At 38.4% G+C, this 14,264-nt stretch overlaps 1 protein-coding gene across 3 annotated transcripts in view; it reads right to left on the reverse strand.

The window, feature by feature from the left end:
- Positions 1-14,264, reverse strand: part of CEP112 (centrosomal protein 112) — a 155,777-nt gene that overhangs the window by 106,017 nt on the left and 35,496 nt on the right. For all 3 annotated transcript variants that reach the window (XM_039390287.1, XM_027749648.2, XM_027749647.2), the window contains exons 13-17: positions 13,361-13,515; positions 12,901-13,030; positions 12,310-12,402; positions 11,450-11,509; positions 8,405-8,484 (exon numbers count right to left, since the gene is read on the reverse strand). In XM_039390287.1, the coding sequence (XP_039246221.1) occupies positions 8,405-8,484; positions 11,450-11,509; positions 12,310-12,402; positions 12,901-13,030; positions 13,361-13,515 (518 nt within the window). The remainder of the gene's footprint in view (positions 1-8,404; positions 8,485-11,449; positions 11,510-12,309; positions 12,403-12,900; positions 13,031-13,360; positions 13,516-14,264) is intronic.

The raw sequence follows: 14,264 nt of genomic DNA on the forward strand, positions 1-14,264 counted from the left end.
GCTGGAAAGGAAAACGTTATAATTTCGCTCAACGCTGCAGAAACTGTCTCCAAGATTTAGATGCACCACATATATGAAAGACCACAGGGGCTCAGTTATCGAGGGAGGAGGATTAGGACAGAGATTAATAGTCATGGCTTTTCCACGCTGAGACGGCAGCTAAACCTCAACCAGGAGAACACAGAGGGGGGAATCAGAGAGACAGGTGGAGATAATGGCTCAGAAAAGACAAGACTGTAAGTACAAGGTGGACCAGCAAGTCAGCAACACAGACCCTGAAGAGATTCATGAGATACCCAGAGAAGAGGTGCAGAGAAGGGAAGATAGGGATCAGAGAGCAGCGCTGTGGCACAGAGAGCTGGGGGGAGAATAAAATAAACCATCTGAAGGACAAACTATGTGAGAAATCACCAGGCAGAGGAGAAGAGCCAGGCAAGAAGAATCACTTAACACTAACAAAGCACAGCCCAAGATGTGTGAGGACTGACAGAGCCAAGAGTGGTTGGCAAACCCAAGACAATGAGGACGAAGCACCAGGATTAAGCCTGTTAAGGAGGTACAAGGATGCAGAACTCATGCTGTTATTCTACTTACTTAAGGTAAATATTTTTATGGCTAAAATAATTGTACTATCATAGTTCACGACTCAGAATAATAATATCCATGTTGTAATGGATAATACAGAAATTTAATTCTGAGGGATAATGAGTATCCACTCAGCTCATCCCTTTCTCAGGTTGGTGTAGTGGACATGGACTTTCACAATTTTCATTTCATTAAAAGTATTGTTTGAATGATTAACTTCAACTCCTCAGTGAAGGTTGGTTGTGTTGTTGACAAAGCTGAAAGAAAGTTGTACAAAGTACACAAAAAGTGAAAACAAAATTAAGATTATCAAGCGTAACTGAAGTGGAGTCATCCTAATCATCAAGCAACAACAAAGATCAAAGTTTTTTCCTTGTACTATTTTGTAGTTTTTATGTGACCCAAAAAAGATGACAGCCTGAAACATTTCATGCTTTTTAACAATCACTAATTGAGTTCAATCCTCTGTAAGACTTTCTTTAGCCAACTGAAGGCTCTTCTCATTCCACCAATATTTCAAGGCTACGTAGTGCCCAAAATATAATGCACTGATTATATATAAAATACACAGATGTCAAAGGGAAGCCTTTTGGAATAATAAGGGGACAATTCTAACATTTGTGTCAATTATTTGTATATCCATTTAGTGAATGCAATAGCAATAACCCTTAATTCCATTAATTATTAGAATAGCAATTACAGCAAGTATTTAAGTGCCACAGCATGATACACCAACGCTCTTCACCTCACGAGGCAACACCTTTCATTTCATACAGTTCTACATTTCCATAGCTGTTATCACTAGAGAGATGTCATATGATATCTCTGTAACCATCTTGAGGGACATGACAGTCCCAGAGACAAGGACTAAAAATCAACTGCTACATTCTTTTTCTCGGTACAACAATACATATTTCATTATCGCCAGCAGGTCTCCAGATAAACAGGGGGGAGGAGGGGGGAAAAAAAAAACCTGAAAGGCTGTAAATACTTAATAGAACACTTTATTTTTTTGCTTTTAAGTGAGGCAATTAAACAAAGCTCCCACATTTTTGTGTCCTCTGCTCGGGGCTCACGTCGTGGCCCCCGGAGCGAGGGTGACGGCGCCGCGTTCGCCGGGGCTCCAGGAATGTTTACAATATGCTGGAAACTTTGACTGGCTTTTGCTCTAAAAGGTTTCAGATGCTCTCAGATCCCCGAGTGGAGAACAGCTGGCTGCTTTTCCACTGATTCTTAGAGGAGGAGGGAGAAAAAAAAAAAAAACAACCCACCCTATACCAAACAAAAAATACACACAGTCCTATTTTAAAGAGTGGAACTATATCAGAACTCCTTCAGCCACATCACGTTACTGCTGGTTTTAAATCACAGACTTGGCTTTTTGTCATCATGTTGGAACTGTTGTAACAAGACAACACTCAACATTTTAATAAAAGATAATGGTGAACACAATGAACATGAGTATAAACTCTTAACAATATGCTTTATTGCAACACTTGGAATTAAAGACAATGCCTGCTCATATTTCTTTAATTATTTCCGGCTTTAAATAGTAATAGTTTTTCCATTCCTTCAAGAATTCCCCTCCACACACAAATACTTCATTTTCAAGGAAAAAAAGGAATTAACTACAGGAAAACAGCTACTCTTAGGCAATTATCCTAAAAATATTAACAACAAGCAGCAATTATTCAGAATCTGGATTCAACTTAAGAGGAGCAAGAAAGGCAAAAAGAAATAAAAAAATTAGCTTGTGGTTAAAGCTATCAGTGCCTTTTTTTATTTATCATTGCATTGATGATTCCCAGGCTGTTGGGTTTTTCTGTGTTCAGTGGCATTTGTGACTCACACCACTACAAGGAGCCCATACAAGAGTATTTGAAGAAGTAGCTGTTTGAAGTTCTCAAAGGGTTTGGTACAATCAAATTATCAAGATTCACTCTAAATCACATATTTTTTTTCCAAAATATAATTTCTATATATAATTTTGAGAAGTCCAACTACAGCTTCTTTTTAAAATGTTGGGATCTAACAATTGCACGACTGCAAACTGCAAACAAAATGAAATTGTTTTCACTGCTATTTATTCTACCTCCTTCTGCCTTCCATCTTTACATGTTTATTTTTCCTTCCCTTCATCTGTTTCTCTCTTTATTAGCTCAGCAGCAGAACGTTCAACATTTATTTCTCTCAAATTTCTGTACCCTCACTTCCTTTACATTGTCCCTTCTGTGATGTTACAGAGAAAGGAAAAATTACACAAACACCATGGGAATTTTGCAGGATATTAGTAATCATAAAGACTAGAAGACCCTTACATACAGCTTCTGGTGCTAAAACTGGAGGTATTTTTATGTACTCTGACTAAAGCAAAAAGAGCCTTTCAGATCAAACAAACACCAGCCTTCTCTCAACTTCTGCTTTTAGCAAGTGTGGTATCAAAGCCACTCTCCCAAGGCTTTACAGGGATCAATACCAAGTTTAAAACTGAGAAAAGCTCCAGGTCCATGGATCTTGTGAAAATGTCAGGTAAGGAATGATCCAGAATAACCAAATGTCTGGCAAACCACAGCAGGAGATGACACAAGTAGAAGCCACTTGAATAAAGAAATTACTAAGGTTTCAAGAAGAATAATGAATACCAATAAAAAAGTATTGCCTTCCCAAAATAACATTTTTCCAACTTGATTTAGTAAAACAAAAGCTCAAACACATTTTTATGGGATATTTCCTATGAAGCAAAGCCTTGTAGCAGTAATAACTGCACTATGCACAAAAACTGCAACTTAAAATATAAATTAGTATCACTGAATCACAGCTGAAAAAGCCCCCAGAAATAGCAGTCCAGGATGGGGAAGCACAAACACTGCCCCAGCTACACACTGGAATAAGGAAAAGCAGGGAAATGAGTATTTTTCAGTCTACAGTGAGGAAACTCCACAGCACCATCTCCAAAGAGAAAATCAGCTTCTTCTGCTTGACTCTCACATCAAGGATACCCAGAGAAAGCATGTGCACATACACAAGGATATATGTGACAAGAAAGGTAAATAATTTTCATTTTTGCATTGTACTGAACACCTACAGGCACCACCTTCACACCATGGAAAGGGTTGGAAACCTTTAGAACTGCCACCTAAAACAAATACCAAAACATGTGAAAACTGCACATGTGTGTTTTAGAAACTCCTGTGAAAATCTGCTACTGGACAGGAGCAGTTTTGCTGGTTTCTGGAAAGTTTAGCCCTTCTTTCTTCCCCAGAAGAATTTTAAACGAGTTCAGACGAGGGGTAGAGAAGCCATGGAAAAAAAAAAAGGAAAAAAAAAAAAAGAGGTGTTGGTAGTTCCTTATGTAAACAAACAATTTTATTAAGTGACTTGGAATAAAGCAGCTGCTCAGCATTTGCTCTGTGTCATCCCCACTTGCAAAGGGCTGAGATTTGGCTCCACAGACAGGCTTAAAAAAAAAAAAAAAAAAAAAAAAAGAGGCAAAGAATGAGAGGGAGAAGGTTGTGAATCATCAGACTGGAGATGTTGTGCACCCATTCCCTGACTCTGCAGTGTTCAGCTACAATGTCTGCACCTGTACAGGTGGAGTTTCACTTCAATTCTCCTAATGGGACTTTTTAAAAATTGTTTCCTTGAATCACACTACAGAAGAGAAGAACAAGAACTCGGGAAAGCTGGATTTTAGAAGCATTAAGGAAATACTCGCTTGTGTATGAGATATGCAAAGCAAAAAGCATTAAATCAGATCCCATAATTATCTCCAGTAAATGAGAATCATCACAACCATCATTCTGAGAAACCAGCACAAGGTGCTTCTGCACTTCCATGCAGGTCCCAGATGATCACAGCCTCAAAGTCCTCAGTGTGTTAATAGTTTAGTCCAAAATCTCTCTGACTCAAGATTGACACACTCTACACATCCATGTAGTTGTAAACTTATTATTCCCTATCCCTGGAAGTGTCCAAGGCCAGGTTGGACGGGGCTTGGAGCAACCTGGGCTAGTGAAAGGTGTCCCTGCCCATGGCAGGGGGTGGAACAAGATGATCTTTAAGGTCCCTTCCAACCCAAACCATCCTGACTCCAGAAGGGAAGTGGTTCAGTGACAGCTGAGTTGGCATCGTGGTTGTAATCTTCAGTAAAAAGGGAAACATTTCCCTACAGCCCAGTAAACTACAAATATGAAAGACTCTGATGTTAAAATATTAGCAGAGGCAAAATAAACATACTTAATAAATAAGCATCCAATTCCACACAGCAAGACATAAGAGATGATGTTAAGAGCTGTTCTGGGTAACAACATTGTATAAAGTCAGCAATAAAATTTCTTCACCCACAAATGGGTACAGATTTTTTTCTTATATTCTGTTTTACTCCACTCAGTTTGTACTGTGACAAATTATATACCTCTTTATTTCCTACTCCTCTGCTTAATATGAGATAAGAACAGCAGAGATTGAGCCTATTTGCAACCCACTCTGGTGACACATTTTATGCAACCAAACCACAGGGATTAGAGAAACAACCTTTCCCCCCAAGTAATTACGGAGAAGCTTTTTAAGAAAACTTTGTTCTTGTAGAAATGCCATTTAAAGGACATTCTAGAAAAACCCTTGGAGCACTTCTTAGAGTGACTTTTGCTATCAGGCAATGCCTGTGACATGCACCGCAGAAGTAAATAGGAATTTTATATCTACAAGTCACCACCAACAGCCATGAGTGTTAGAGCAATTCCTTTGCAAAAGGTTTGGGTTTGACAGATATTTCCACCATAAACTTCAGAAGAGGAAAAAAAAAAAGCCTTCCATAAACTATGTAAACTCACTTCTGCATTGAAACTGCGGCAACACAGTTTTTTCTTGAAGTGAAAGGTACTTTCAGAAATGTGGATTTTACTATTCCACACAATGCCTCAAATCGCTTTCATTCTGCATCGGTGTGGGTACGTTTGAAACTGCAACAGCACTGTTTGCTGTCACAAAAATAATGATGATAATAACAGCAAAAATCCCACTAAAATGTCTGCAACTTCCCTTTCCTTGTCCTTGCAGCTCACCAGCTCCTCAAGGTATAATCCTGTGGCCATTTCAGAATCAAAGTGCATTCACATCAAAGTAGTTTATGAGAAATCACTGATGCACCTACTGGGTTCTGAGGTGCAATTCCACAAGGCACTGTTCCTATTGAAGATGCTGAACTAGATTTTCACCCATCTCATGCAAGACAAGGTTGTTTTCCCAAGATTTATTGTGTCTGCCTTAGCTTGTAGTTACCTAATTTCATTCTGACAGTAGTCAAAGAAATTCAGCAAAATAAAGCATTTTTGCATAAGATATTAGGTCCTGTGAACTCATTAAAAGCAAGAGATTGTTCAAAGGACTAATTTTTGCAGCAAGGGATAAAAAAGAGCCATAAGGAAACCATCCATTTCTACCACAATAAATATCACTGCTCCTTATCTATTACTTACATACATATCCTATATAAGCAAACACACACACAAAAAAAATCTTAGTATAGTCCAGAAACATTGGGGCTAAATTAATGGCTTGGCTTCCAGAAAGCCATCCCTGAAGGATCAGCAGTTCCTCCATCCTGGGCACGTGAGTTTGTTCCCAACAGCCACATGTACCAACACACCCCTGGTCAGGGAAGCACAGAGACCAGACCCACAGGTTTGGCACCAGAGCTGAAATCTAAAAGAACCATCCAGTGGAATATATGTTGGCCTTAAACCAGGGCACCATATTCCTGTAAAGACAATATTTTTAATCTTTAGGAGCACAAATCCACCCTGATCAATCTGCCAAACTTATGTTTCCATTTAGGCAAAAACACATGTGGAAGCTAATTTTTATTTCTATTCCACTACAAAATAATTACATATTAGAATTACTAATTCCATTACTAATCTCAAAATTAACCCCAAATCCCTGCTATAAAAACCAAAAGAGCAGCAGCAGAGATTTTTATTAAAGAGTAAGCTACCTCCAAAACGAAAACATTTTCCATTTAAATTGGGAGAGTTATACATGGTTATATTCAAGAAATCTCTACCTTATTTTTAACACCCTGAATCAAAAAAATTAAATGAAAAAAAGAAAGCATGAGACAAGCAGAGTGTTAAAGGACATGGAAGTGAACCTGGGACAACTACTCTGCAAGAGGAGTGGGAGTAGTCTGCAGTAGAAGACACACTGAAAACCAGGAACAGTATTAATCAATTATTGTAAGGGAAATAGCGAATTAATTTTAACCTGCTGAACAGTCTCCAGGGCTCATTTTTAACCTGCTGAACAGTCTCCAGGGCTCTTTGATCCCAGGAGCTGATCCATGCCCAGTTTTGGCCCAAGGACCCACTCACACGAAGCACAAGGTTGGCACCGCTCTCTGCCAACGGCGTCTTAATTCGTGGGCCCTAAAACTTCACTCTTCAAATCCTTGCTCTCAACTCAGAGCTAAACCTAAGCTTAACTACAGCCAGGGAATATCTGAAATTAAAGTTCAAACCCCCCCAGCACTCTCACCCACTTCACAGTTACTGCCTGGGGAGTGTTTACTCTGCACTGAGAGCACCCACATGGGGAATCCATCCCGAGCAGCCCCTGGACTGGAAAGTCAGACTGATTTTATTAACATAAGTAAGTGCAAACTGACACTTTATTTGAAAGATGTGGAAGAAAATTAATGCAACTTCGTTATCAACAAATCAGATGGTAAAATACTAAAAGATTAAGTGCAGTTGATAACAATTCAATCTCCCCAAAATTATAAATAGTAGTCAGTGTAAAGAATTTAAAGATTAAAAGCTGGAATTTTTATTAATGTCTGTAGTGATTTAAGATAGTCTCTATTTATGCCAAATACCTCAGAGATTACAGAAATAAAGAAATACAGACTTCAGTTCTGTGACTTTTATTGAATAAAAGTATCTTCACTTGCCTCTCTCAGCCCAGATAAGGTACATTGTAATATTTAACTGAATAGTTTTAGCAAGTAACTCCTGGTTTGTTTCAGAATATTCTGCTTTCCCTGGAAATTATTTCCATAACTTTCAATTTAAACTGGATAAACAGATGGAAATAATAGTTTACATAATCAAAAAATGGAAGCAGCACAACAAGAGTCAATCTTGTCCTCTGTGTATCTGCTGTGTGTAAACCACTCCCCTGCTCACAAAACATCAAACTTGGGGTGTCCTGATTAGTTTTTTAATGTACAAGGTTGGCAAAAGTACCAAGTTACTTAATAAAAAGTGTCTCCTGTTTGCTGCAGACACTTCTCCAAGCCTTCGATCCATGTGAAAAACAAGTATTCACACAAAAAAGTGTGGCATCAACAGGGAAAAATCCACATTAGAGTTGTAATTTATGGATATTAAGTAAAATATAAAATCACAAACATCATATACTACATCAAGGTAAAACACCATTTAAATAAATATGTCTTTCAAATTTATCCCTTCCTTTAAAATAGTCCCAAGCAACAAGTCTTTAGTTTGGATTATTTACTTTCAATGAATCTGTTCTGAATTGAACCCAGATCCCTTTATTTAAGAGGCCAAGACCAGCTGACATCAGGAACCTCAATTCCCACCACTCAAAAGTCAACAAATTTGGGTGATTTGGTTCTTGCTTTACTTTTTTTCCACTCTTCTGGTCGACTGAGAACCCCGAAAATGCAGCTTTGCAATGGGAAGAAAACCCAGTCAAACTATAGGAAGGCCATTAGATGAGACAAAGCCTAAATTTGTTACATAAATTTGACTAAAAACCTCAGGGATGGTTCAACAATTATTCCATGTTCACTTACTTCAAAGTCTCTTCCAGTTTGCGGATTTTCTTCTGAGCATCCCCTCTTTCTTTATCCAGATCGTTCTGAATGACATTAATCTGCCATTTGAAGGAAAAAAAACAGCCATGTTTTAGCTAAAACAATGCCACAGTTCAAGAGAAATAAATGTTATTTTTAATTCTAAAAACTATTCACGCATTTCTTTTGCACTGATGCAGAGAACCATCTATAGGTTTCTAAAATTATGTAAAATGCAAAAGTAGAGATTAAGAGAGAGATGAAATATGAGCCAATAGAGCTATTTTGAGTCTCAAAGTGAATATTATTCTCTACAATAAAGAAATATCAGTAATTACAGAAGAAAAGGGAATCACATTTTCTTTAGGTAAGTACAGTGCCTAAAATAGTGCCATGTATTCATTCTCTAGGGTGCAGGGTTCCTACTTACCAACTTGTGAACACCCAAAGCCAATCACTTATCAATTCTTACCACAATAAAAGTAACAAATGTAAATATCTTACATAAACATCCTGAGGAATAACAGTAATAAAACAAGTAGTAATAATAATTATAATGATGATAATAATAATATTACTCAAAACCAGGTATAAGAATCTTTGAATTTGGCAATCTCCCAAGAGTGGTGCAAACCACGAGTTTTCCTAATATTTTTATGCCAAAGGCAGATGAAGTACAAGAGTTTGCATTGCTTTAGGATTGCTCAAGGAACAAGATTTTTCTGCATGAGATGAGAAGCCCAGGAAATCCTTTATTCACTCGCAGTCATTTGTAATATTGCATGTTATTAAGTCACTACAAGAAAGAAAAACGTGTTCTAATAAATGTATAGTGCAATGAAAAACCAAATTCAGAGATTCCCTGCTGTGAGCAATTCCTTGTGGGTGTTCACTCCAGGATGGTCTGAGCACTTAGGTGGGTTCCAAGAGTCTCCAAACCCATGGGCTGTCTATCAGAGAAAAGAAGGTATTGCCAAACCTGGTAAATTCTATATATTTAACAGCTGGCTTGGGAATGGCTCTCAGGAATAATCTGTCCCTGTTCCTATGCTGAACTGAATGTTTGGAAAACAAGCAGTGGATTATTTATAAAAAGCAGGTGTTTCCTAGGCTTGTAAAGCCATTTAGTCTAACTGGTTCCTGATACAGCAGATAAGCACCTTTAATCAAATAGTGACATTTAGGGTTACTACCTATTATTTGTTTGATGTTTAAGTATCCTCACAGCAACAGCCACTGTAGACTCATAAAGATTATTAGATAATGGGTAGGTTTTCAAGTGAACAGATTGCACCAGAGACTTCATGATTCCTTCACTTGAAGGCAAGCTGGTTTTAGTATTTTATGGGCCAATCTATCCTGTTTTATTGATTTATGTCCATAGATAATTCACATGTATTTTTCTTCTTCTCCTTCCTCAAAGATCTGATTTTGAGAACACAATTACATCAGAATTTATGAACAGGCAGAGTGCCTGTAAAGTTATTTATAAAAATAAAGGTTCTGCTTCCTCGTTTACAGAGTTGCAGCTTCACTGCCTGGGCTCACTGGTGTGGGGGCACTGCTGCCATGCCCTCAGCCCACACTGAGGAGTTTTCCCCCAAATGAACCTCAAACCTCATTCAAGACTCATCACAGGACAGGCTCTGCTGCAGAAGGGCAACACAGCAAGTTTAACAGGTAGATGTGAGGCATTCGATGCATTTGGACTTCAAATCATGGAATATCCTGAGCTGGAAGGAGCCAAAAGGATCATCCAGTCCAACCCCTGGCCCTGCACAGACACCCCAACAATCCCACCCTGTCCCTGGGAGTGCTGTCCAAACCCTCCTGGAGCTCTGGCAGCCTTGGGGCTGTGCCCACTGCCCTGGGGAGCCTGGTCAGTGCCCAAACACCCTCTGGGGGAAGAACCTTTCCCTGAGATCCAACCTAAACCTTCCCTGTCTCAGCTTCATACCCTCCCTGGCACCTGGAAACATGACCAGACATATTTAATCTGTACTTATCTGCAGAGGAAGTGATGTATTGCTATAAACCAAAGTGATATATTGCAATAAATCAATGTCCACTTTACCTCAATAACCACAAGATACCCAAATTATGCCAGTATATTTTTATTTTGACCTGCAATGTTACTCCAATCTCAGATTTTTCTGGAGTTCAACATTCATAAAAACCCACGACTTGACTAAAAAGGTAGGCAAGGTTTAAACCAAAGCAGATCTCGGAACAAAAAAGGGTTTGACTTCAAGTCAGCAGAAGGGACTAACTCAAACCAAAACCCCACTGCAATTCATGTCACAAATGCTATTACCAAGTGACAAGTAGCTGGGATCACAATCCATTATTTCATGTTATAAATTTGCCACATTTGGAAGTGACATGTTTGAGTAACACATCCTTTCAATTAAACAGGCATCTAAGCACCCTCTGACTGAACAGGAGTTGCACACATAATGTCACTAAAATTGAAGTTTAATTTGAAACCTATTGATGTTTAAAGCCTGAAAGAGCAGACAACATTTGCAAAGTGCTTTAAGATGAAGTGTTTCTGATGAAAATTACGTTTTTTGCTTTAAGTTTCTGATGTAAAAACAATGCACGTTGACAATATATGGAGAACACATGGAGAAGGATGGAACAGGGATATATTGGGGAAAAAGAAGTATGGAAGAACACGTGAACACTGACAAGAGGCCAGGTTTCATTCAGTTCATTATCTTTTCTCTAACAGCAGCTGGCATCAGCTGCCACCAAAAGCAGTGTAAAATAACAGGACAGGTTTCCAGGGGCAATTCTTTGGGAATGCCTTCCCAGCCCAAATCACTGGGCAGCAGGTTCCCAGAATCAGAGGTGATATCTCTGTGCTCAAATAGCTGTCCTTAAAATCTTCCTTGAATTTGTCCCATTATTTTTCCAAACCTCGTGAAATGCTTGGATTCCAAAATTTACTACTTTGGGGATTTCAGAATTTAAACTTTAACTTCTGTACAGAAGAAAACTGGAAATGTGCACAGGATGGTTCACTTTCCTTGCAAACATTACCTGTTTCTCATACACACGCTCCCAGTGAAGTTTGTCCTGCTGAACCTTGTATTCTTGATCCTGCAAGGGAAGAAATGTGTACTCTAAATAATCCAATCACATTTTTCTTCCATTTCAAAGCAGTCAAACACATACATTTGCTGTTATATAGAACAGCCCATAAAAATTAAAAATCCACTCGATGTCATCCTTAAAAAATTCTCTGACATACCAAAAAAAAATTCAACCAACAGCAAATAACAAAACTATCTCAAAAGTCATGATTCATGTTTTTTAAAGAGAAACAGCAACTTGTTTTCCTGAGCTATTAAAATGCCATTCTGTACTATATCAACTGTGAAATGAAAGACATTGGAGAAGAAGTAGATGCCAAAACTCCAACAGGACTGATACATGATACAGATGTGGAACTCATTATCCTCAGATAGGAGGATTAATTTAAATGCCTACAGGAAGGCAGAATATTGAACTGAACTGTTCAAGAGTGACAAAATTAAAAACAATTTTGAAACTTACTTTTAAAGTGTTTACAGTTTATGATAAAAAAAAAAAAGACATTCATCATTCTTTGTCATGTTTCTCTGTAACCCACCAACACACATTTCAACTGTTTTATTTAACATGTGAATTACAAGAAACAGTCAAAAGATTTCCGTGAAAATTCTGCCCTCACCTCTTTCAGTCCCACTTTTAAATCAACCTTTAAGCAAAAGGTGACACTTTATACATTTCTATTAATAAAACACAGACAAGCAGGCATGTTGAAATATAAGTGCATTCCAGTATGGCTGTTGAAACATTTAAATCACCAAAAAAAAAGGAGAAGAGGTTGGTCATCCTTTAGGAAAGTCAGGGCTCACCTTCAGCTGTTGCTGCCTTTGGTGTTCTGATTCCTTCAATTGTTGCTTTAACTGAGTCACACTCCTCTGTAATTCCTCAATCACATCAGATGTCTGCAGGGATTTAACAGAAAAAGGGATTTTTGGGTTGCACTCCTCATTAGCTCTTCAGATTCATCTTTTACATCTTTAAATTTATTTCTCAAAGCTGCCCAAAATTGGGAAAAAAATTAACAACTTGGGAAAAAAAACCTGTCTGAGTTTACAGCTCTGGATACATCACTTTGGGCCCTCTGGTGAACTTAGAAATGTGTGTTGGAATCCTCTGGTATCCAGAATTTTAACAGAACAAACAAGGTCAGGGTATTAATTGTATCTTATCTGAATCAGCTGTGGAAATACCACCTGTATGGGGACACACCCCCCAGAATTATCAGTCAACTTCAGGTGATTTTTCAGTCAAATTTGGGAATGAGAAATTAAATTCCAATTCTATTTCAACTTACACACGAGTAACTCAGAGAACTGAACAGTTACTCGTATTTATACATAAGCATTATATTTATATTGAGGAGGCCACTTAAACAAACCACATTTTCCTGCCTATCATACCTTAGCTGCAGAGAGAGCTTGTTCCTGCTTTATAAAATCTCTATCAACATCAAATTTACTTTGTAGTCTCTGGATGTTCTCCTTGTACTCCTGCATAATGTGGTCCTTGTCTTTCTGCAGCAAGTTGTACCTACAAGGAGCAAGCAAACAGAATATGGAAATTGCTTTCATATTTTGGCATTTTTACCTGCTCAATATCAATTCTACAGATCCTGCATGTCTGCCTGTGCCACTGCTCCTGTCACACAACGAGCTGCTTATAAATAATGGAAAGACAACACCCTCCTCGGGATGGCTGGTTGGGCCAGTCCAAAAGGAGTTGGACAACAATTAATACATTTTCATGAAAGCTTTCTAATGTCAAGTAACATTCACAGTGCTCTTGGAGCAAAATGAACAATGTTTGCTCTTGGAAATTCCATATTCTTAAATGGTAAACAGGCAAGTGTTGTTTAATTACCTCGCTTTGAGTTCCTGAAGTTCGGAGCACAAGTCCTGGTAACGCTGCTCTGCTTCAATCTTCTCCTGAGACAATTTTTGCTGCAGCAAATGACTATTTTCAGCCTCAACAGTCAACTGCTGGACACGAGCCCCCAGTTTTTGGACAGTCTCGTTCTAAAAGAATAAGTCACGTTGAGGAAACCCAGAATAAATGAGGGAATAGTCCTGTTGTTATTCAGTAGCCTGGAGCAACAAGGTTCTTTGGTGATCCAGAGGCACAAGGGTTACAATAGCAAAGCTGTCATCAATCACGACAGTAAATTCTGTGTTCTACACAAAACATAAAAAAACCTTCAAAATATGGATGTCTATCCCCCTTCAAAGTAACGCATCTTTTCCCTTAAGCAAAGCAGTCAATGCAACTGATTTTTAAATTGCAAATCTCTTAAAATGGGAGAGAAGATGGGTATTTCTATGGAAAACTGTAATGGATGATAACACACATAAAGGATTTTTAGACCTCCCATTAATCTAATTACAGTGATTTCCTCTCAATAAATCACATCTATTAAAAGCTGTATCTTTTTCCTAGAACTTCATCTCCTAATATAAACAAATTTCAAAAGGAGCAGAATAAGAACAGGCAGGTAGCATGAGACTACTCTGCCACTTCCCATTCTTCCCTAAATTTATGGTAACATGCACGGAAATGAGAGGACTCCTCAGGAGGCTGAAGTCAAAAAATAAGACCCAGCTGTCCTTCCAGGATGTGCAGATCACAGTTATTTTTATATTAACAAAGGCCTGAAGATGGGGGAAATGGGAACAGAATTTTCAGCCACTGTTAAAGTAAAATAAAAACCCAAACATCAGCCACCTGCAGGCACTGCCCCGACTGGGACAAGAGCCTGGAGCAAAGCCAG

This window comes from Pipra filicauda, unplaced genomic scaffold (genome assembly GCF_003945595.2).
Source record: "Pipra filicauda isolate LSUMZ 115617 unplaced genomic scaffold, ASM394559v2 scaffold80_size11013439_pilon, whole genome shotgun sequence".
Lineage (NCBI taxonomy): Eukaryota > Metazoa > Chordata > Aves > Passeriformes > Pipridae > Pipra > Pipra filicauda.